General features: G+C 55.9%; 2 protein-coding genes across 6 annotated transcripts in view; both read right to left on the minus strand.

The window, feature by feature from the left end:
• Positions 1-2,562: 2,562 nt before the first annotated feature.
• Positions 2,563-10,738, minus strand: TMEM214 (transmembrane protein 214). Its single transcript, XM_004582869.4, has 17 exons — positions 10,543-10,738; positions 9,489-9,688; positions 8,877-9,027; positions 8,502-8,636; positions 8,189-8,271; positions 7,750-7,855; positions 7,556-7,637; positions 7,183-7,284; positions 6,204-6,345; positions 5,710-5,801; positions 5,453-5,501; positions 5,157-5,270; positions 4,793-4,910; positions 4,225-4,321; positions 3,899-4,067; positions 3,641-3,786; positions 2,563-3,449 (listed from the first exon to the last, which is right to left on the minus strand). Exons 1-17 carry the CDS (start codon positions 10,691-10,693, stop codon positions 3,323-3,325), a joined length of 2,064 nt encoding a protein of 687 aa, XP_004582926.2. The 5' UTR covers positions 10,694-10,738; the 3' UTR covers positions 2,563-3,322.
• A 2,700-nt stretch (positions 10,739-13,438) lies between these two features.
• Positions 13,439-23,110, minus strand: part of MAPRE3 (microtubule associated protein RP/EB family member 3) — a 58,527-nt gene continuing 48,855 nt past the window's right edge. For 3 of the 5 annotated variants that reach the window (XM_004582663.4, XM_012926235.2, XM_012926237.2), the window contains exons 2-7: positions 16,961-17,088; positions 16,219-16,364; positions 15,416-15,617; positions 14,109-14,263; positions 13,824-13,976; positions 13,439-13,596 (exon numbers count right to left, since the gene is read on the minus strand). In XM_004582663.4, the coding sequence (XP_004582720.1) occupies positions 13,528-13,596; positions 13,824-13,976; positions 14,109-14,263; positions 15,416-15,617; positions 16,219-16,364; positions 16,961-17,081 (846 nt within the window). In that variant the 5' untranslated portion in view covers positions 17,082-17,088 and the 3' untranslated portion in view covers positions 13,439-13,527. Of the gene's footprint in view, positions 13,597-13,823; positions 13,977-14,108; positions 14,264-15,415; positions 15,618-16,218; positions 16,365-16,960; positions 17,089-21,069; positions 21,089-23,110 lie in introns of those variants that run through there. The other 2 variants (XM_058668163.1, XM_058668162.1) reach the window with 2 other exon arrangements.

Below are 23,110 nucleotides of genomic sequence, written 5' to 3' on the forward strand. Positions count from 1 at the left end.
GACTGCTTTTCTAGGTCACAGTCAGGGAGCTGAATGGGAAGTGGGGCGGCCAGGACATGAACCAGCATCCATATGAGATCCTGGCACATGCAAGGTAAGGACTTTAGTCACTAGACTACCTTGCCAGGACCTAAAGTTAGCATTTTTAACAGGCAGAATATTCAATATTCAGTAAATATTTTCAGACTTGTAATGGCGGAAGCTGCCCCAAATGCAACTGCTCAGTGTGAATGGAATCCCACCCTGGGAAAAACAAGGCCAGTTGTTCCTCTGGTCCTTTTGTGGGCAGAATTGTGAAGTGGTCCTAGCAAAGGGACGATTCACTAAGTGTCCACTCAAACCCAAACTCCATTCGGTGAGAAGACATAGTAAAACACTGAGACATACAGGCAGTAGGTTGTCCTTGTAAACTCCTGGATCATTGAGAAGGGCAGGGCAGAGAGGCCCAGTTCTGGAGGACAACCCACCATATGCTAGTGACCCCTTGAGTATGAAGTGCCTTACCCATTGGTAAAGAGCCAGGCTTCCCCCGAGATTCCCTGTTGCAAACCTGAAGCTGTGCATAGGCACATAGAGCAAGACAAAGACTTGCTTTGGGGCCCAAGAGAAGGAAAGTGTTTCCAAACGAGTCACCATGTGTTTATTCTGCAGGTCCACAGCAGAACTGTCAATATCTGAGCTCAGTGAGACGATCACATGCCAACTGCCCTGCAGCCTCCGATGTGCCACCTGTGCAGGAGAAGCTGGCATCATAGCCAGACGTGGCTCTGTGGCATTGGAGTGTGTCAGTGCCACTGGGGGGTCCTGCCAGTTCACCCTGGCTCAGCTTATACTTCACTTTGCTGACAACTGCAAAAATGAACATCTGGTTGTCTGGCTCTGCTCTGGAGAGCAGGGGCACAGCTGGGCTACTTCAACAGGAAACCCAAATAAAGCAATTAAGGTCAGTATCAGCACCCTTGTGACAGAAGACCCCAATGAAACTTCTGAAAGGAAACACTGCACCCCAGGAGCTATGGTGTCCCAAACCAGGTGAACCCCAATGAGCTCAGCGCAGCAGGCAACTGGGAGACAACTCATGCCTGTGGCCTTCTGGGAGCTGGACTACAGTGCTACGTTCCTCACAGTTGTCAAACCAGGCTCCCAGCCCTCTCCAACTTGCCTTGAACATAGCATTACAAGGTTTCATTTTCCATAACAACAGAACCTCTTCCTGTCTGGGAAGAACTGCTCCTGGAACCCACAGTCCTAACCTTGGCCCTTTGCCAACTGTCGGGGGAGCAAAGGGGTTGCCCTGAGGTGGGTTGTTGTGGGTAGAACTGCAAGATGCCAGTCTTTGACACCTCATTTGGTCCACTTTCCTACCTCTGCTCCTTTAAACCTCGCTGCCTGAAAAGCGAGGGAGTGCTGGACATGACTGCCACAGGTCATCATGGCATTTCTTGTTTGTTTTAAGATAGATTTACAGAGAGGAGAGATGAGAGACTTTCTACCTGTAGGTTCATTCTCCAAGTGGCCACAATGGCTGGAGCTGAACTGACCTGAAGCCAGGAGCCAGGAGCTTCTGCTGGGTCTCCTATGTGGGTGCAGGGTCCAAATGGTTTGGGGCATCCTGTACTGCTTTCCCAGGCCACAGGCAGGGAGCTGGACGGGAAGTGCGGCAGCCGGGTCACAAACTGGTGCCCATATGGGCTTGGAGGTGGATTATCCAGATGAGCTGTCGCTGGGCATTTGTGTGGAAAACAGCCAAAAGCCCTAGTTGGGGCAGACAGCATTCTCTCCACTGCTACTTAGATTTCTGACACTCAAGGGAAGAAACCTGAAGAACCAGTCATCTTAGCCTAACTCCTAAAAACAGAAGGGGTTGGCTTGTTTGGCACAGCACTTGAGAGCCAGCGTGGGATGACCACATTCACATCCCAGTCCCTAGGTTTAAGGTTTGAGTTCTGGATCTGCTTTTAATCCAGCTTACTGCTAATGCACATCTTGGAAGGGAGGCAGCAGATGGCAGTTTAAGCACTTGGGTCCCTGTCACCCACATGGAGACCTGGAATGAGACTCTAAGTTGTTACAGGCATCTGGGGAGTGTATCAGTGTCTAGATCTGTGTCTGATCTTCCAACAAACAAAACAATAAAGCCCCAGGCTTTGATGGTAACCTTGGATCTTGTCTCTGGAGTATTCTAAACCTTTCACTGAGTGCCTTAGAAAATGAATCAATTATTAAATGAAAGTACAGGCAAGGAGAGGATGCACTTTGATTATTGGCCAAGAATTCCCTTAGGAAATTCCACCCTCTCCCCGTCCTTCCAAGCATAACATACTGGTGCTATTAAGGGAAACTGTGCGACATGAATCAGCGGCAAGTCAGACAGCCTAATGACAAGAGTGAGGGGATGTCGAGACGCCCCACCAGGCCAGGCTTTAGAATCACAGATTGGCTTTCCCTGCCAGCAGCTCAGCTACCCCGTGGCTAAAATTCCCAGTAAAGTGGGTCCCCTTATTTTGTCCTGTCCCAAGACTTGGAATTCCTCTTCAAGGACGCAGACAGCAAAGCTGGAAATCAAGTTTGGGTCCTTTATTCCACTGAGCAGGCACACCCAGTGGCCACCTGCCGCATCACATGGCTCAGACTGATGAAGAGCCCTGGGTACAAGGGACACAGGCGCTCGTACTCTGCTCTCCATGGATGGTGGAGTGGGCAGTGCAGAAGGGAAACGAAGAGAAGGACACAGGGATGTGAATGTCGGAAGGCCTTAGGGGCCTAAGTTGAGCCTCAGAGGCAAGAGGCGATTTCCACCCAGTCCTGGTGTCTGCTGACGGCCACCCTGAGGCTGTGGAGAGGGGAAGCTGCTTTTGCTATGATGCTGTACTCTTTTAGATTCTTCTGGGTCTCCCTTTCCTTCTTCTGTGGCCAAAAATGTGATCAAGAAAGGGCACAGGGGGCTGCTAAGGTCTTGCACAGGACTCATGTGCAAGAAGAATGTAGGAGTTGCTGTTGGTTGGGAGCTCCATCTTTCTGGAGGTGAGCTGTGTGAGGTTTTAGGGGTACCTCAAGATGGAGGGAAGTGGCAAGAGGAGAAAGGAGGGCAGCTGAGGGAGCTTGCCAGCCTATTAAGGGGGCTGGGAGCTGTGTGTGGGAGGCCGAGGCAGCTCTGGAGCCAGGCCCCATGAAAGGTAGAATTGGGGCAGAGCTAACTGGTCACTCGTCTGGGAGATGGACCTCAGGCACCAAGTACAAAAGATGCCCATGCAGAGCCAATCCCTCTTATCTCCCAGCAGTTTCAGATGTCCTGCCCCATGACAGACACCAGTGGCTGTGTCTATTGCTGGGATATCATGGCAAGTGCCCAGTCCAAGAAAGCCACGGTGATGTCCTGTAGGCAGAGCCAGGTCCAGTGGGCAGCCTCACTGAGCTGTGTCTTCACGCAGTCCCAGGTCACCTCACCTCTGGGAGGAAAGCAAGATATTCCTGAGGTCAGGATTTGGGTAGAGTTCAGACCCACAGCCTTCATCTCATGGTGGCCAAGGACAAGCGACGGAGAGGGCAGTGCAAGAACCTCAACAGGGAGGCCCTTGTGCTTGTGCCCAGGCAGTGGGACCGCCAGGCGAGTCTGTCAGAACCCTGGTGAAGGTCTCACCTGCACGCCTCGTGGAAGTGCTCCTGGACTCGGGCCAGGGCCTCAAGCAGCAGGTGCCACAAGGGCAGCAGCACATTCTGGTAGAGCAGCAAGAGCAGCTCCCGCAGGAAATGCAGCAGCTGGGGCAGGGTGTCTGAGAGCTGGATCTGCAGCCAGACCACAGAGAAAAGATGGGATCCAGGCCCAGGGATGCAGCCTGGCCCTAAGGAGCTATTTCACATGGGCTGCCCTTGCCCAGCCTCCCCGTCCCCAGCTTACCCTCTCAAAGAGACTCGTGAGGCTGTCACTGACCCAGGCCAGCAAGGAGGCACAGTGGGTGGAAAGGAAGCTAACTGTGGTGTTGGTGTGTGCCCAGGCCAGCTGCAAGCTAGGCTGCACCACAGTCAACAGGTGGGAGCCGCAGGCCGGCAGGGTCTCCTCTAGCCAGCTGTTAGGAAAGAGGAGGAGAGAACCTCCTAGGGCCAGCTTGCTCTCCCAAGGAAGAGCTGGGGAAGGTAAAGCACGGGTGCTCTCACCACCCTCGGGGATGCCAGGGCCAGCCGAGACTTCTTTCCCACCCCTGCCCGGCCCTGGGAGCAGCTCACCTGTAGCCCTGCAGGCTGTAGGAGTAGAGCTTGGCACATGCTTGTTGGCTAGCAGGCAAGAAACCAGAAGACTGCAGCAACCGACCAGCAAGGGAGGCTGAGGACAGGGGCCTCTGGTGAGCTGGGAGACGAGGGGGGCAGGCACCAGGGGGACACTACAGGCCTCATGGCAAGCACCGTGAGGCAGTGGAGGCAGAACCAAGGGTGCTCACAGAGCTCCTAGAGGCCCGAGGGCTGAGCCCCAAAGCTTTGGGCTGCAGTGTCTGCCCTTCACTTACTAGTTGTGATTTTGAGCTCATTGCTAAGTCTGAACTTCCGTGTCCCCAGGAGTGAGGAGGCCACACCCACTCCATGGGTGCCATGAATATGCAAGTGTGTCTACACTACCAAGGTCAGCCCAACCTGGAGTGTTGCCCTCTTAGCTGTGGACAGAACCATCTGCATGAACTTTATCTGCAATACTGAGGAATGATCAGAACAGTGTGTGTGTTATTGGGCAGAGTAGAGGGCACCCCTAACTCTGTGCCCACCACCACCCTATCTTCCTTGTTTGGCACTTAATACTTACCCTGGAAAGAGCTGTGTGACCGGAAGTCATGGCAGAAGAAACCTACGGCAAAGACCAGCAGCAGCAGCAGCAACCGCCTCCATGGCAACCCAGGGCCCCGTGCCTGCTGCAACAAGCCCTAGGAGTTGGTAGAATGGAACAGTGGTCAGAGGGGAGAGGAAGTAGGATTGGGCCATCCAGCAGGCCTCAAGGCAGCCCTGCTAGGAAAAGGGTCAAGGCCTCACGTGGGCTACAGGAGGCAGCAGAGGGTTCCACAGGCAGGGACAGGGGGTGGGGCAGGAATGCAATGCCGGCCCAACCCAGGGTGTGCCAATGAGATGGATATCCAGGGCAGTGGGGGTGGGAGGCCGGGTGGCGTCGGCACCTTGCAGGCCACATCACAGGTGGCAACATCCTGACTGCTACAGCTGCCCTTGCCCAACAGCTCCTGGTTAGTAAGCTTGAAGGACTGAATGGTTTCTTGCAAGGACTTCTGCACCTACAGAGTAAGCAGATGCGGGCTGAGAACAGAGCGCCAGGCCCCTGGAGCCCCGCGCTTCTCCCTTGCTTCACTTTTGTGCCCAGGGCACCAGCTTGCTCAGGAAGCTGAGACAGTGGCAGAGGGGCCCCAGGCCACAAGCCAGACACAGCTCAGTGTGTCGCGATGTCCAGGTGCCTCACCTTCTTGGGAATCTGCTCCCAGGTCCTGAGCAAGTGTTCCAGCAGGAGGCTGTGGGGAAAGCAGCCCTTCCCGTCAGGCGGCCTGCTCCACCCTTCTCATGGGAAGGCCCTCCCTCCCCCTCGCCCAATGGGAACAGCACTGCTCCCACCCATTTTTGAGGCGTGAGCCCACAGAATAGGGACCCATGTGCCCACCCCACTATGAACATGGCTATGAATCAGCCTTGGGCTGGGAAGCGACCCCCACCCCCACCTGCCTGGACTGTGACAGGTGCTTGGGGTACAGCTGCCTCCAGACGTTGATGCTGATAGGGTCCACAGTCAGACACTCGGTCAAGCTACGCAGCAGCTGTGACAAAAGACAGAGCGAAAGACTGCTAGAGACACTGGCTGATGAGGAAGAGAGCGAGAGGCCATGTGCATGGCATATGCACTCTGAGAACAGTGCTGCTGAGATGTGAAGATGCCTTGAGAGGTGTTTAGGGTGCTTGGGGGCTCCCGACCCAGAGCCTGAGCTCACACACCATTGGTTCACCAGCGGCAGGGCGTTCACAGTCTCTTGGACCTGCGTGTGCTGCCCTTTAGGGGTGTCCCTCCAAGGCCAACATGGGAGTGGGTGGGGCAGGCGGCTGCAAGGAGTGGGCCGAGAAAGGTCTGGGGAACGGGCTCCCTGAAGGCAGGGCCTTTGTTGGCAGAGACCACTGCAAGACACCCCTGGCAAAGGGTAGGGCAGCTCCCACTGTTTTCTCACCTCTTTCTTCATCTCAGGGGGACAGTTAGGGGTGGCTCTGGACAGGAAGGAAGGGAAGTAGGTATGGAGGGTGGACTCCGGCTTCGCCCCGAATGCCAGCACCTTCAGGCGGGGGTAGAGCTGACACAGCTGTTCCTGCAGGCTGGGGTGAGGAGGAGAGCCATGCACAGGCTATACATGCAGCTGTGTGCCACAGGGAACCTTCTGCTTGCCTTGGAACCCCTGCCCTGCCCTGCCCAAGTGGGGAGCTACTAGGGGCCTTGTGATGCCTCCTGGGAGGGGGCTGGTACTGTGATGTAGTGGGTTAGGCTGCTGCTTGGGCTCCAGTCCTGGCTGCTTCACTTCAATCTAGCTCCCCGTTAATGTGTGTGGGAAAGCTGTGTAAGATGGCTTAAGTACTTGGGCCCTTGCCACTTGTGTGGGAGACTGGCTGGAGCTCCTGGCTCCTGCCTTCATTATGGCTCTGCCCTGGCTGCTGAGGCCATCTGGGTAGTGAGCTAGAAGATGAAAGATCTCTTTTTCTGTCTCCACTTCTCTCTGTCACTTTTTCAAACAAATACATCTTAACAATAACAACAAAAGATTAATTGGAACATCTGTTGCAAACCACAGACCTGCTACCCACCCCCCACAACGAAGAAAACACCCACATGCCAATCACATCACAAAGCAAGAGGCTCCTCGATTCCTAGAAATCTACCTGTGAACTTCCAGGTTTGGGTGGAAATACAAGGGAACTTAATAAACTTTGCAAAAAAATGAATTTAAAAATAAGTTTACTATTGTGATCCAAAAAAATTCAAAATCCATGCATTCTTTCTGTCATATGCATTTCCCATGAACCCTGTGAAGAGCTATGACATGAATGGATTTTGAAACTTTTTCTGTTTTCCATGAACATTTGGAATCAACCTTGTACCACACAGACCTGAGCCTGTGCCAGGACCACTGCCCGGCCGATGCACCCAGGCTGTCCTACCTGGGTGTCAGGGAGTTGTTGGGCATATATGCAAAGTCCAGAAGCGGGAAGAAGTCCTTTGGGCCGATCAGACCAAAGCCCTTGGTGAGGTTAGGGTGCATCCTGTGAGGGAAGAGACAGGCTTGTGACAAACTCCCCATCAGGCCAGCTGCTTTGGCCACAACCCTAGCCAAGCCAACATCTAGGAGAAGCAGCATAAATGGGGCCCCTGGTCCACGATGGCTCCGCTCCCCTTGTCAGCATCGCAGGGCAGGTGGGAGGAGCTGGTCCTGATAACCCCGCATCTACAGAGACCAGGACTATAGCATCCATTCAGCCCACACAACCGCTGCAGACAAGCTGGGCCTGCCCCTCGTGGGGCCCCATCACTCACAGGAGCAGCCGGTCCAGGTAGGCGATGGCAAACGGAGACAGAGCTTTGATGCCTAGCACAGGCAACATGATGCCCAGCCACACTGCGGAGTCAGAGTTGGGGAGCCGACTCAGGCCGCGCCACCCTTGGCAGGAACACCAGGGGGAGCTCCCTGGCTCTAAGACCTGCACTCTCTCTTCCCCACTTGCTGTTACCTTTCAGTCCCTCAGTGAGGTTGGTAAACCCTGCTTGACCCAGGGCCCACATGATGGTCAGACACTTTGCTGGTCGGTTCTGGTGGGATCGCAGGAGTTCCAGGAACTAGGAGACAGGGCGGGAGGGGGTGGGGGAAGTCAGCTAGAGCAGGAAAGCACCCATTGCCCCTCAATGCCAGGGGCAAGAATCCGCTGGGAGAGGAGGGGCAGCGAGTCGGAGCAAGGGCCTTGCCCACACCCTGCCACTCTGGAAACTGCTGAACCCCTGTGACTCAACTTGCCCGTCTATAAAACGGGAACAACAGCGGCACCTGCCTCACACGGATCCAAAGCATGCGCAAGCCAGCACTCACGGCAGCACTTAGTGCTGCTGGCCTGGAAGTGTCTCCTACTGTTCTTAGCCCCAAGTCCAGCAGCCCCTGCCCCGTCCTGGGCTCACCTTGCCCAGGTTTGTGGTGGCAATCTTGGGCTTGTCTTGCAGAATGGCCTGGACACAGATGCGGTAGCCATGCAGCGACTCCCCTGAGGAGACACCTCTTCAGACCTGCTCCCATTGCTGGGCACCCCAAACCCAAAGGCTCCCCCCGGCAGCTGTGAGTTAGGCTCTGTGAACCCCAACTTTCCCCTCCCTTTCTGGACTGGGTATCCACACTCACTTCTTTCTCTGCTTGGAAACAACCACTCGGCCACCATGTTGGGTGCATGGAGAAAGTAGTTCCCAGAGTGGTGTAATGCCTCCGGGCACCTCTTACCTGGGGTCTTATCCAGTTCCTGCAGCATAGTGAACAAACAATGGTCAAAGAAGTGCTCCAGGGATCCTGCTGCCTTTGTCAGGAGACCTCGGATGATGCCACGCAACTCCTGGCTCACCAGGCTGTAGGGATAATCTGGGGACGGCAGCCCTGCAGTGAGTGCTGGCGCTGGGCACTCCCTGAGAACTGTGAGGGGAAATGGATGGCCCTGTGCGCCCTCCCTTGCCCATGGGCCCCCGACGCTTCGATGCAACAGTAGCTCAAGTCGCTCACAGAATCAAGGCAGTGGGCAGCAGGGGGCTCTGTCCGTAACAAACGGCTCTTTCAGACTTTTCTGGAACTTGTCTGAGTTCGAGGGGAGTTGTAAAAACTAACCATGAGTATGCTGGCTCAGTGTGGGCTCACTGGGAGGAGCCTGGAGCTTGTAGTTGAGATAGCTGGCCAGGTCCTTCAGCCACACGGACGGGTTCTCAGAGAACACGCTCTGGCTCTTGTCCAGTTCCTTCTGCAGAGCTGCCACGTCCAGCTGCCGGGGACACCCCCCACATCAGGGTGAGTGAGGGGAAGCGAGAGGAGGTGTGGAGGGGGAGGGCACAGTCCAATTCGCAGGTTAGGAAGAACAAAGGGTTTCCTGCTTTTAGACCAAAATTGAGGGAATCACACAATGCTGCTTCAGAAAGGACAGCAGAGACGCTGATCCAGGGGGCTTTGGCACCTGCAGCCAGAAACCACAGACCACTGCTCCCACCGGAGCAGAGCCACACTGGCTTCTCCAGTTCTCCTGGAGCGCCCAATCTTGCAGCCTCTCCTGATTCCTTTCCCTACAAGCATCCCTACTTCCTTTCTGCTCTATGTGTAAGCGCCGTGCTCCCCTGAGCTTGCCGACTTTCAATGAACGATTCCTCTTAGCCATCCCGGTCCTGAATCCCGCCTTCTTAGGCACATTCACGGCTCTCAGGGCCTCCCCTGTCCCTCAGGCACACTCACGGCTCTCAAGGCCTCCTCCAGGCTGCGGAAGCGGCCCTGCTTCTGGTTTTGGCTGGTGACGGAGGCTGCCTTCTTGGGTTGTTTCTTGTTGACAGGTTTCTTGGGCTCTACAGCAGGTGGAGGAACTTGTTCCTTATTCTGCCGCTTCATGATTTTCTCGAAGCCTCGCTCGTACAGGGTGCTGGTGGTCTGGATGGGAGCTGGGGTAAAGATGGGAAGGGAAAGGGGGCCCCTCTCTGAGTTCCCAAAGCCTCACAGGACCAGCAGCAGTCCCTTCCCTCATGCTGTCACTTAACTGCGGGCAGGAGTTGCTTAAAGAGCAGGCAGGGAGCCCCTCCCAGCTGTGGCTGTCACAGCTCTTGTGTTCACCAAGGCTTGTAAAGACATGAAGTGGTTCTTTATTGGACAAACCAGAAGACGTGGGAACTAGCAGAGGGGCAGGATTTAGCGGAATGGCTACTCTGGTCAGTGGTCATTTAGTCTGGGCACACTGGCTGTTTCTGGCTGGGTTCTACCCTCCACTCCTATGGGCTCCCAAGTGACGACTCTATGGCAATCAACAAGTGGCGAGTCTCCCAGCCTCCAGGGCCACCGCTGCGACCACCTCCCACTGCTGGACTCCTGTCCGACCCTCCTGCACCAGCCGGTGACTAAAGGAGGGGGCGTCAGGTATCCGTAGCCGGGATGTCTGCCCTCCCAATTTTCTCTTAGACACCTGCCTGGGGAGGGCCAGGGCCAGCTGGGAGGCTGTGTGCAGCGGAATGCATGTTCGGAAAAAGACTCCCGGCCCCTCCAGCACGTGGTCCTGGACAGGGAGGTCCAACTTGGGCTGGACTCAGTCCATTCATCCCGGAGGCGAGGTCATCCCCCCCGACAGCCTGTGCTGTTGGCCTCTCCAGACACAAGGTAAGGGTGGTGCCGGGGACCAGCCAGCTAGCTGGAGCTCGGAGCGCCCGGCCCCCAGGCTCCGGCAGTTACTCGTAACTGCCCGAGCCGGGGCAGGCCGGGATCGGTGGGCGCCAGCGGACGGGCGATGGACCGGCTGGATACTCACGGGTCAGGTCGTATTTCCACCCGTTCGCCTCTCCGAGCGCCCGACGGTCGCCGCCACCTCCTCGCTTGCCGCCTCCGCCAGCGGTCCCAGGCCGTCGACCCTTCCTCACCACTTCCCAGCGTCCCCCACCCGCAATCTTGGCCGCCGCCATAGCTGCAACCCTCCTCGCCCTCCCCAGCAACTTCCCTGCTTTCCGGTGCGCGCGGGCGCGCCGCACTCTGCCACGTCTTTGCAACTTGCGCGCCGCCGCAAGGCATCTTGGGACTTGTAGTCTCGGTTCTGCCGACCCCTACTCACGCAAAAATTCTTGGATGGGAGGTGATGATGACGACACCAGCCCCGCGCACCCACCGTGTGAAGGTCACTGCGCGAAGAGACTCGGTGGACATTTCAACCTCCTTTCTAGTAGCGCCGCCAGAAGGATAACTTGGAAATAGTTCTCACCACCAGGGGAGAACTTACTGAGAAATGCTGATTTTTCTTTTACTGATTACACTTTAATGGCAATATGAAACTTTTGCCAGCGAATGCAGAAGGGGGACGGGGCTTGAGGTTGGCTGTGGAGGGTCTCCAGGGTCAGAAAGGGGAGAATGGACTCTTGTCAGGGGAGGGCAAAAGAGTCTGGGATTGGGGACTGTGACAGCCCAGGACCCCTCTTCTGAGCAGCAGAGAGGTTGGCTTTGGCTTTAGCTCTGGCCAGGAATGTCAATTCCAACGTCCAGTGGTGGGGCTGCCCAGCCCCCAGGGGTCACGCAGAGGGGTTACTCCTCAGATCTCTACCACGTGCTTTCAGTGCGCAGGGAGACCCCAAGACTTGTGCAGCAGAGGGTGAGGGAAGGTAAAACGAGGTTGATTTGGCATGAGAGGGAAGGTGCTACCTAAGATGTACTGGGTAAGGCTCATACTTAAGCTTAGGAGTAACAGCAAGAATAGAGGTGAGGTTCTTGTGAGCAGAACAGCTGAGGGACGGGTGGCTGCCTTCAGGAGTAGACAGAAGCAAACTGTAAGGGGTCGAGAAGGGGCGGCAAGAACATGCCAGTTTTCTGTTCCTACTGACTTAAGAGGGTGATGGTGCTGGCTGGGAGTTTGCAGCTGCTGCAGTTGGAAAGAGGTCCGTGCCCACAGGCCAAGGGCCTTACTGCCAATCTCGGCTTTGTCCTCCAGACCCTAGGAAAGCAGTCTGATCCATGGGAAAAGGAAAATGGGCTATGTGAAGGCTGGGATGGGGAGGGGGAAAGAGGTGGCAGTTGGGATAGGGTCAACTCCTGTTCCCTCCTTGCACCTGATTTCCACAGTGGCAGAGGAGGGAACACACAGCACGTGGTCCTGGACCACGGTGGAAGCACACAGAAGGGTGATGTGGGAGGACTTCCTCGTTCCCTTCCTGGAAGTGGGCTAGCAGGCCATCTGCAGCATCCAGGCCACTAGGGGATAGATGTAAGTCACTTCCCAAGCACTTTGTGAGTTGGGGCCTGGGTTGCCAGGTGGAGCTCACGTGTTCCTGAACTCAGAGCCTGAGTGGGAGACAGATGGGTGTTCAGGGAACCAATTTGCTTTCCGAGGTCTAAGTTCCAGTCTGCGTTTCTACCCTCATGGGTGAGTCATGCCACATGTGGTTCTCCTTTGGGAGGAGATGAAGGGCCCCCAGGAACTCATATTCTTGGTCTCTGTTGGACTTTGCCAGGCACTCCCTGGCTGGTGGACGGGGTTGCTAGCTCCCTGTTTCCATTAGGACATTGGAGGAAAATGCTGTCCTGGCCACAGTGGTCAGAACTTGCTGTGTGACCATGTCAGCTGGCTATCCCAGGGACATTGTCTTCAGTTGCACTGCTGCTGAGAGCCATGTGAGCTTTAGTAAAGGAGTGTAAGAGGTGTCTGTCCCCAAGAAAGGCTGAAAGAAATCTCCTGTTGGCCAGGTTGCCTTGTTGCCCCACAGACTCCTGACTGGGCCACCGGACATCGCAGCTGCCACCTCAGACCTGTCCCTCATCAGGTACAGTGGGCGGGGATCCCCCCCCATGGCTTCCCTTCTAGACTGTCCCTAGTGCCGGGAGGATGGACCTAGGCCCGAACCGGGCCCTAAGCCCAGTGGTGGGCCTGACTTCTGGTAAGAGGGGGCCACCATCCCAGGAGAGGGGCAGGTGGCACATGGGCAGTGCCAAGCCCCAAGACCCAGGTGCCACTCAGAGGACTTTTACCACACGTTTATTTAAATAAAAGTGAACACGGATGGACGCAGGCTGGTGCCTGAGGGGCAGGGGTAGGGGTGGGCGCACAGGAGGGGCTAGACAGTCTGTGTGGTATGAGCCAGGCTGCAGGAGGGCGTGGCTAGGGCCTGGGGCAATGCTGCGGGTAGGAGGCAGGGGCCAGGGTGGGTGAGCCAGGAGGGGCCAGGGGGTCAATTCCATCCCTTGCATGCGCCCCTCCCTCTCCCTGACCCCCAGGCCACAGCACTGCCTCCTCGGCCCCCTCCCCCCTTCTCCCTCTCCTGACAACAGCATTCCCCTCCACTCCAGGTTAAGTGGAAAAAAAAAAATAAATAAGTTGGCGAGTCCTGTCCCAGCCTCTGGCCATGGGGTCGGGAATCCAAGCTGGGCACACTGCCCCTAAGCCCACTGCTCTCAGCCCTGGGAAAGAACAGGTAAAGTGCAAGGAGAATCTGGTAAGTAAAAATATACCAATGACTTTGTCCAATATATAGCTGCTGGCTGCTGGAGAGGGACAAGGGGCTGGCTGAGTGGGTGGCAGCTGCACCCTGGGGTGGAGACAACGGAAATAAATAGGGGTGGAGAGTGGGCAGGGGTCCCGCCCATTGGGCCTCTGCCTGCCCCCTTGCCGCCTGGCCCTGTCCCTGCTCTCGCCGCTGTGGCACTGACACCAAGCACCAGGCCGGCCGTTGGCTGTACGGAAAGGATTATAATGTTGGGAGGGATGTGGGGAGGGGCAGTACGGAGGCCGTGCGGTCAGCCAGGGCTTCGGCCGCTCTCAGTACTCGTCCTGGTCTTCTTGTTGGTGTTCCTCAATTTCGTCATCCTCAGGGGGTGCAAATCCTTCCTGGAGCAGGGAGGGGAGGAGCAGGTGGATTATACCAGCAGCTTAGGAGCCAGCCTCCCCCACGAGTAGGGTGGCCCCGGAGCTCAGGTGCTACATTCCCTGTTAGCACCCATTTCTTCATCAGTTCATATTCTCCAAGGCTCCTTCCTTCTGGCATTAGGGTCCAGGACAGAGCTGGGGAGCGGTCAGAGGGCCTGGGGGCTGCAGCAGGCACAGGGTGGGCTCACCTCTGTGGCGTAGAGAATGCCAATGATGCCCGAGATCACGGGGCTGTTTTCGCTCTCATGTTCCTGGCAGATAAGCTCAATGTCACGGAGCTTGCTGAAGTAGAAGTCACGCTCCTTCTCCAACCCATCTACCGTGAGCTTCAAGTCCAAGAGCTGCAGGGCCAGAGGGGACTCCTGTTAGGCCAAGGGACCCCTGCCTCGGAGCCCCTCACCCACTGGGCCTCCTCCTCCTCCTCTTTGGGCCCTGGCTGGTGGCAACTCACTTCTCACCCCATCCCCACTTGCCTGTTGGTTGAGTTCCAGAATTTGGGCGTCGGTCTCATGGCCGCCATTGCGGGCCGCTGGGGGGTTCTTCCGGAGGATGCAGGGTGGGGCTACGTTGCTCAGTCGCCCAGAAGTCTGCATGTTTTTGGGGCCTGTGGGAGATGTCCTCTGTGGAACTGCCCAGAGGACAGGAAGAGACACATGAGACCATGGGAGCCCATGGCTCCCACATGGCACAACATAATCTGGGGCGAGGACGGCCATGCGACAGGCAGGCACCCCCATCCCCAAAGAGGGCCTCTACATCTAGGCCTCGAGCCATGGCCACGTGTGCTACTGCAGCAGCTGGGCAGCCGGCTGGCAAGCCTGGGAGAGCAGGGGCTGCCGGGAGGTCAAGGGTGAGGTGTGCAGGTGGGGACCTGAACGACACTGGGAAGAGAAACTGGGGAAAGTGGGGACCTGGGTGTGGGGGGCTTGGCTTCAGGGGTCTCCTGTAACTGACAGCTGGAACCGGAGAAATACATCAGAATCCCGCTTGGTCTCTCTGGTCCCTGTCTTCCGATGGGCTCTGGAGAGCCCTCTGCTGTCCAGGATGCAGAAACTCACCCCCCACCCCCATCCCAGCAGAGCCGGCATGCGATGGCTACTTGCTGTCCAGCCAAGGCACCTGCTAGCAGGTGCAGCTGCTTCTAATGCAAAGCAAGCGGGTGGGTGGCTCAGGCCCAGGCAGGACAGCAGCGCAAACGGAGGAGGCGGCCCTGCTATGACGGGCTCAGACGCGGGCTGGGGCTGCTCTCTGCCTCCTCCCCCTCCCCACCCTGGATGGCCTCCTGTAAGCTTCTCTTGGCTCTAGACAAAAACTCATTTTGAGGGACTCCTCTCTCGAGGACTTCAGACTCAGCCTTTGGGATGAAGAAGACATGAACAGGCTCCCACAGTCAGCAGGTGGTGCTGGTCTTGGAGGGGTGGGGTCTTGTGCAGACAAACCATGCCACCTCAGGCCCCATGATCTGGAGGGCCAACAAGTTGGCTCATGCTATGGAACCAGGTGCCATGGGGCTTCCTGCCACCAGCTGCCGCTGTGGCGGTGTTGACGGCTCTTCTCTGAGTAGGCTTGGCGAGCCCTCTCGCCCCACTGTGGGGACTGCCTCTAGTCTAGGTGGGGAGCAAGCGACGCCATCTGAACTCCGTGATAACAGTCTCCTCCAGGCGGGGTAGGGCCAGGCCGGTGGCCCAGGGGGTGGCGGCTCCTGGCTGTGGAGCCCCCCACCTCCCCCTGCCAAGCCGGCCCAGCCCCCACACTCCCTCCCCCGGCTCGGGCACGTTACCTGCTGTGCCAATGAGTTTCTTGGATTTGTTGAAGATCTGATCACCTGGGTTAGGAGGTGGCGCTGCATCCTGGCCCTGCCGCGCCAGCAGCGGGTTGTAATCCTTTCCATCATAGTTTGCGTCAAAGAATTTCTTAAACCACTGAATAAACTCAAAATTATCTTGGAATTTTCCTTTCACTAATTTCTCTACGGGAATGATCTGAAATAGACCACATAACAGAGCGCTTTAGCCACCTGCCACCGCCCTGGGAAAGCCAGCCCCCTCTGGGGGGCTGCAGCAGCCTCTTCCTCTGCCACCTCCACCCCATCCAGCCCCCCAGCAGCCCTGTGCCCGCAGCACCGCAGCAGACTGGTCGGCTGGGAGGCCTGGACCTCTCCTGCAGGCACAGGAGGAGGGTGTGGGAGGCATCCCTTGGCTCTGCCACTGCCGCTGTGTGTGGGCTGGAGGCTCAGGACCCACCGCTTTGGGGCCATCGAGGCAGAAGAGCAAAAAGCTTTTCTTGGGACCTACAGAGAAATGCAACTTAACAGCATCAGTACACAGAGTCCTTGGGTCTAGATTGGGGAGGGCTCCGAGGGGGGAGGAGGAAGAGGAAGGGATGTTATCGTGGGATGTCAGGTGTGGGGGGGGGGCAGCTTTCCCCTGGGCCTCTTGGGCTCCCTCTGCTGCAGAGGTGGGCAGCAATGTGAGCACTGGAGTGACCTCAGCGATGGCCTGGCTGGTGGGCAATCTTCTTTTCCATACCCACACGGCTTCAGAGACCCACCCCACCACCCCGTCCCAGGGTGCAGACACCTACTTTGTCAACACCCATCTTCTTGAACGCTGCTTGCAGCACCTTGAAGTTGTGGATGTACTCATGCTCTAGCTTGGCCTGGAACTTCACCTTCCTCAAGTGCACACAGCCGGGGAAGAGCATGTCCATGAACTGGCAGTAGGCTGCCCCTGTGGAGGAGTCGGGCTGCCTGGGCCGTCTCAGCAATGTCTTTCACTTGTCTCTGCCCCCAAAAGCCCCAACCCTGGTCTCTTCTTCTTCGTTTCTCCCTGTCCTGGGGGCAGGGGAAAGCCCTAACTTTCAGGATAGACATGGCCAGAATCCCCAAAGATAAAAGGACTGCCCAAGAATAAAAGCAGTTACTGCTTATGGATGCATAGCATGGGTACATAATGTACCTGCACCACATTAGATGTATGTGTCATCCAATCCCAACAGGAGCCTGTGCTGCACAGGTAGTTCTATCTTAGGGATGGGAAAACTGGCACCAAGAGAACTGAGGAGACTTGCCCAGGGTTCACTGCCAGTGGAGGAGCTGAGATTTGACCCGGATGATCTAGACAGGAGCTCGTGCTATGACTTTGTATAGCTTTCAACCCATAAGTATCTCCTACCTCTTGTGTTTCCTGACTAACTTCCACAGCCTGGCTGGTGGAGGTGCCTCCCTCAGCCCAGGGGAACACTGTGGAGGGGTGTGTATGTGAGTGCTCCCCAGCTGCCCTTTCCCTCCCTCCTACGGAGCCTCCTCCCCTCCAAAGCCTTGCACCTGAACACAGCTGCTCAATCTTGGTGTAGTTGAGGTGCAGGGAGTCGTTGACCCACGCAAGCATGTCATGGCGACTCAGATTTTCACTGGTCACGGATGTGGAGTACACATTGACGGCCATACCCCAGCTGCAGAGAGAGCACGGGGCTTCGGTCAGCACCCAGGGGGCTGCAGGCTATTCTCCAGTGGTGATGCTGGCAGCCCCTGAAGCCCCCAGGGCATAGGAATGGCATGGCCCTGCACACCAGCCTTACAGTCTACCCCCTCTCCCCACCCCTCCCCAGAAGGTGTTGCTTATCTACTCCTTGAATGCTTAACAAGTGCCCTTGGTCTGCTGGATGCATGCCAGGGGCTGTGCCCACCACAAGAGAGTGCCCTCTGGGCAATGGCTAAAGCACAGCCAAGTTCAGGAGTGGCCCAAGGAAGGGCGTGATCGTTTCTGCTTTGGCAGGGCCAGTGAGGGCTCTGCAGCCAGGGGCATTGGAGCCTGAAGGGGGTAGGAATTTTCCAGACACACAGAGGGCTGGGGTGGAAGGGCGGCACAGCACAAGGAAGGTGGGGGACAAAGGCATGGCTTGTTCCTGGCATGCCCAGTGGCTGTGCAGGCTAGGGCAGCAGGGTTTTGAGTGGGGGCATGGCGCAATGAGGTTGGCACGGCCCTCACTGACCCCAAGGAGGAATCTGGGTTTTCTATTTCGACCAGCAGAGGATCCAAGGCAGACGGGAACGGGGCCAGATTCACACTGCAGAAGGCCCTCTACCCCACCACCTCTGCTTCTGCTCTTTGACTCCGTATTCCTATGGCCAGAGGCACCTAAATTCTGCTCATCCAGAATCTTAAAGCTTCTGTATTATTCCCTGTGGATGTCACCGCTGGTCCTGAATCCTGCAGGCCAGGAATGCCAGGGGTCACCCTGGGCCAGCCCGACCGTCCTGCTCACATTCACTCCTTTCTTCCAGCTCAGTGTGCCCAGCAAACAAGAGCTCCAAGGGTCTCCCAGCCTGCAGCCCTCCTCCCCCAGGTCCCAGCTCTCTCAGCCAGAAGCTGTAAACAGGCACCCGTTGGCAACACTGATCTCAGACGTGAATGGTTTTAGCACACACAAGTATTAAAAACAATTTTGGATTAGTGGCCGATATTTTAAGCTTGGGATGACTCACACAAACAATCGGGGATTTTTGTCGGCTCCAGCTACTGGACACATCAACCTGCACCTCCACTAACAGCTGGAGCCATGCAGGGGTGCCCCCTTCTGGCCAGCAGGCGTGCGTGCCTGTCCACCATGCCTGCATGCCCACAAGGCCAGCGTTAGTATGCTGTTGACCACTAAACTGGTCTACTACATGGAGATGCTTTTAATAACGCAGTCTGTACTGGAAATGGAAAGGCAGAAGATGGACCAGAAGAGCTGTGCATTCTTAGAACTGTGAGAGTGCATGTTTCTGGAGTAAAGGGCATTTCTTTTCCTTTTTTTGCTTTAGCTTTATTTATTTTTATTGGAAAGGCAGATATACAGAGAGGAGGAGAGACAGAGAGGAAGATCTTCCATCCGATAATTCACTCCCCAAGCAGCCACAACGGCTGGAGCTGAGCCAATCCGAAGCCAGGAGCCAGAAACCTCTTCCGGGTCTCTCACATGGGTGCAGGGTCCCAAGGCTTTGGGCCGTCCTTGACTGCTTTCCCAGGCCACAAGCAGGGAGCTGGATGGGAAGTGGGGCTGCCGGGATATGAACCGGTGCCTATATGGGATCCTGATGCGTGCAAGGTGAGGACTTTAACCACTACGCTATTGGCCGGGCCCATATTTTCAGGTTTAATATGCAAAGTGGGGGTTGGCACCTGCGATGCCAGCATCCATCCCCCCCACCCACCCCATATCAGTTGAGTCTCAGCTGCTCCATTTCCAATCCAGCTCCCTGCTAATGCCCCTGGGAAGGCAGCAGAAGATGGCCCAAGTGCTTGGGCTCCTGCCACCCATGTGGGAGATCCAGTTGGAGTTCATGTCTTCTGGCTTCAGCCTGGCACACATCTGGCTGTTATAAACATTGTGAGTGAACCAGTGGATGGAAGAGTTACAAAAATTGTTTCTCTCTGTCTCCTCCTTCCACCCCTTTGTAACTCTGCCTTTCAAATAAACAATAAATAAACCTTTAAAGATAGGCAAAGAGCGTCTGGGAAGAAAGACTTCCCTATCTCCCAGAGTACCTGCTGTTACACTGTTAGCCCTCCCAGACACCTCCAGTCTTCCAAGGACACCCCACCTTCCCAGCCTTAGCTCCTTCGGGGGCCACAGGCAGCTCTCCCTCTGTCTAGAATGCTTTCCCTACCCCAAATTCACTCATTCTTTGCTCCAGTGGGTCTCAAACTATGGTCCCAGGCGAGCAGTACTGGAGTGCAGCTGTTCGTTAGAGATTCCATTGCTTGTGGCCCACCCCAGCCTGCTCAATCACAATCTGACTTTAACCAGGCTGCCCGGAGCAAGATGGTGAACCCCTGCCTCAGCTGGAGGAGGGGGCTTCAGCTCAGCACCCTGACCCCAGGCATTTACAGCAGGATCTCCATACTCACACACATTCAGCCAACTTTTTGGAAGAGAAAGCATTAGAGAGAAGTCTCCTATTTATGCCTGGTTCTCCCTGCTCTTAAAAATAAACCCTGAGGGCCCAGCGATGTGGCCTAGCAGCTAAAGTCCTCGCCTTGAACGCACCCTGGGATCCCATATGGGCACCGGTTCATATCCCGGCAGCCCCACTTCCCATCCAGCTCCCTGCTTGTGGCCTGGGAAAGCAGTCGAGGACGGCCCAAAGCCTTGGGACCCTGCACCCGCGTGGGAGACCCAGAAGAGGTTCCTGGCTCCTGGCTTCGGATTGGCTCAGCTCCAGCCATTGTGGCTGCTTGGGGAGTGAACTATCGGATGGAAGATCTTCCTCTCTGTCTCTCCTCCTCTCTGTATATCTGCCTTTCCAATAAAAATAAATAAATCTTTAAAAAAAATTTTAAAAAAAGTAAAAATAAACCCTGTTCTCCACTGCTCAGGGAAAAGGAGCCAGACAGTGGCCCAAGGCCAAGAGAAACAAAAATTATTGTCTGGAGAGCTTTTAAGGACCTGGCAGTTTCAGATTTCCCAGGGTAAATCTGATTGCACTTGAGTCTTGGCTTTCACATGGCTTTGAGCCCGATGCACTGCATCCCAGCCCTGGCATACCCCTACACTTCTTTAAATGCTTGCCCCTTTGTCAGGAAGGGCCATGGAGTCAGGAACAAGACTTTCAGACCCGCCACAGCAAGACACTCAGGAAAACCATGGTATGAAACCTCATCAAGGCTCCTCTGTTTGTCCCATCGCCTGCTGGCCTGGAACCCCTACCCCCCACTCTACGGTGTGTAGGTCTCAGCTTGGGTTAGCTACAGGACACTTTCACTAACCTGTGTGGAATAGTGCCCTGCCTCTGTGTCCACAGATCCGTGACCTAAGGTGGGTATGGGGGGCGGGGGACACATCAGAACATTCCTCGCATCCTTTAAAAATTGTCACTATTCCTTCTACCTGGCAGTGGGGATGCACTGGCAGGGACTGGAGCCAAGAGGGTGTCATCTGCCCCCGGGGAGTCACCCAAGGTAACCACAGGAGGAGGCGGGGATAAATGGACCCATAACTTCTAATGAGGTGAACAGGTAAAGTGTAGGAGAGTATACTATTTCAAGGAGAGTTCACTTACTTTTGGACTGTGAGAGATAGAAAGGAAGCACTCCACACACACACACACACACACACACACACACACACACACAGGAGAAACAAATGCCCCAAAGCATGGTGAATGGAAATCAGGAGAGTGGGCCTGCAGAGTTAGGATGGAGGAGCCCAAGGTATGCCAGGTCTGATCTGGGCGTCTGTACTGATCTGTGGGAGTTGGGGGCAGAGGATACACGCAAGCCTGCTAGCTGTCCCGCTGGGTGACCCCACAGTTTCTGCGGGCTCAGAGACTCCTTTCTCCAGGCTTTAGGTGAGGGTGACTCAGGGCCAGCTGGGGCTCACACATGCTGAGCCTCAGGGGATTGGGCTGCTCAGCGTGGGCCTAGGGGTACAGGACGGTCTTTGTTGTACCTTGGGCATGCCTGAAGCACTTTGGGGAGTTCTGCTCTGTTTCGTCTGAGTTTCAGAGGCTGAGTACTGAAGAGAAGCAGAGCAAGGGTCCTATGCAAGCCTGTGCTCCAAGGTTTGATAGAAATCATGTGAGCTTTCGGGGTCTTCCAGTCTGAGGGCAGCCTTTCTGGGATTCCAGAAAATCTTTCTGGGTAGCAGAAGCAGGCTGGAGGAGCACCAAGGGTGTGAATATTGTGTGTCACACACACACTTCATACCCCGGGGGAATCTATGTGTACTGTCAGGTGCCAGAGCCATAGCTCACAGCAGGTGCCTGCGTCTGCCTAGAGTTTACTGGCCTGTGTCACAGTGGCACCAGCAGGGACACTGGGTTGTTTGACTACTTTGCTGGGGGAGGATGGGGAGGGGATGGAGGAATGTCAGCCATCTTCTGTGGTACACAGACCTTGTGAGTCTGCAGGAGCTACAGAGCTCCTTGGAAAACGTGCAGGACTTCCCAGCGGGGCCAGACATTCTCAGTTTTGTCACTGTCTGATGACTCCGATGATGATGGGAGGGATTTTCCCACCCAGACCGGGCTGGATCTAAAAATTACCCAAGTGGCAGCTGTGCCTGTAAGAAGGCAGTTTTAGGGCCTGGCCATCCATCGTGCTGTCACCCTGGGCAGCGGGGAGGGGAGGGGATTTTACAAAGGGGCAGTTAGTGCTAGGAATAGAGTCCTTGTATCCACTCAGGACTGGATCAGGTTCTTGTTCTAAAATTTATTTATTTGACAGGGAGAAGGGGAGAGAGGAAGTAGGGGAGGAGGGGGAGGGGGAAGGAGAGGGAGGGAGGAAAAAGAAAAAGGAGAAGGAGAGGGTGGGAGAGGTCTGCCACTTGCCGGTTCACTCTTCAAATACCTCAGACAGCCAGGCAGGCATCCAGGCAAGCCAGGAGCTGAGAACTCAGTCTGGGTCTCCCATGCCAGGGGCAGGGACCCAAGTCCGTGGTGGCTCAGGTTGTTCTAGGTGACGCAACCCTCTCTCCTTGATGAGGACCCAGTAGGCTCAGGAGGACTCATCCAGGGTACCCAAGTGTGTGCAGGAATTCCCTATCCTGCACGCCACAGCTTCACAAAGAAACCAGCCCTGTGTTCTCCCAGGCCTCTCCACAAGCTGGGAAGGGCACAGCGCCCTCTCCATTTTCTCGCCATCAGCAGCACTCGGCATGGCCAGCAGGTGGCAGCCAGGCCCTGAGCAGAGAAGGCCCGTTTTCCCCACCTCCCTTTCCTTTACCCTAGCCCAAGTCAGAAATGGAAGAATCCTGAACTCTAGTCCCAAAGAGAAAGACAGGCTCCATCCAAACCTAGAGGGACTGCAAGGGGGTGAGTGGACGGTGTCTGCCACATGTCCTCTAAGGCCAGCTAGATGGACTGAGCACTGAAACTGCTCTAATAAGCATCTAATAAACTAAGCCAGCCTCCTGATGCCCCAAGCCACAAGTTGAATCCGTCGACTTGTCTAAGGTCTGATGGCGTTCTGAACTGGGGCTTGCTGTCCTGGGCCCCATCTCACAGGTGACAAGCTGCAGGGCAGAGGTGTGGGAAGCACCTGCCCAAACATCAGGTGCTCAGTGGGTCAGCTGCCTCCAAGGACTGCACAGAGTCTGAGAAAGCCTTTAAGGACACACTGTTGTTACCAAGAAGTTCCTTCATGCCTGGTAGGTAACCAGCCAGAGGGACAGGCTGTCTCTTGTGGGCTTCCAGCTGTGTTGGGAGAGACAGCCCTGTCTGGAAGCCCCACTAAAGGACAAGACCAACATGTGGCCTTGAGAAAAGCCTGTCTATAGGTCCCTGCCTCCTGGTCCAGGGTCAGGGGATGCTTCACCTGGGGACTTTGCTAATCACTTCCTGTACCACTAGGACCAGGGGGCTCCCGGGAAGGAGGTCAGAGCTGTGGAGCCAGACAGTGATGGGTCACCCTGCAGTCAGAGGGCTTGAAAAGTAGTTTTCAAGATCTGATCTGAATCTTCCCAAGTCCAAAAGGTTTTTAGGGCCCATCTG

Source organism: Ochotona princeps, chromosome 8 (assembly GCF_030435755.1).
Source record: "Ochotona princeps isolate mOchPri1 chromosome 8, mOchPri1.hap1, whole genome shotgun sequence".
NCBI classification, from domain to species: Eukaryota; Metazoa; Chordata; class Mammalia; order Lagomorpha; family Ochotonidae; genus Ochotona; species Ochotona princeps.

Excerpts from the sequence above, each read along its gene's own strand:
- TMEM214 (XM_004582869.4), bottom strand. The coding sequence starts at position 10,693 with ATGGCGGCGGCCAAGATTGCGGGTGGGGGACGCTGGGAAGTGGTGAGG. Across the intron at positions 8,637-8,876 it reads ACTGAGCCAGCATACTCATG|ATTATCCCTACAGCCTGGTG; the intron begins GTTAGTTTTTAC and ends TGCCGTCCCCAG. Across the intron at positions 4,911-5,156 it reads CCTGTGATGTGGCCTGCAAG|GGCTTGTTGCAGCAGGCACG; the intron begins GTGCCGACGCCA and ends ACCAACTCCTAG.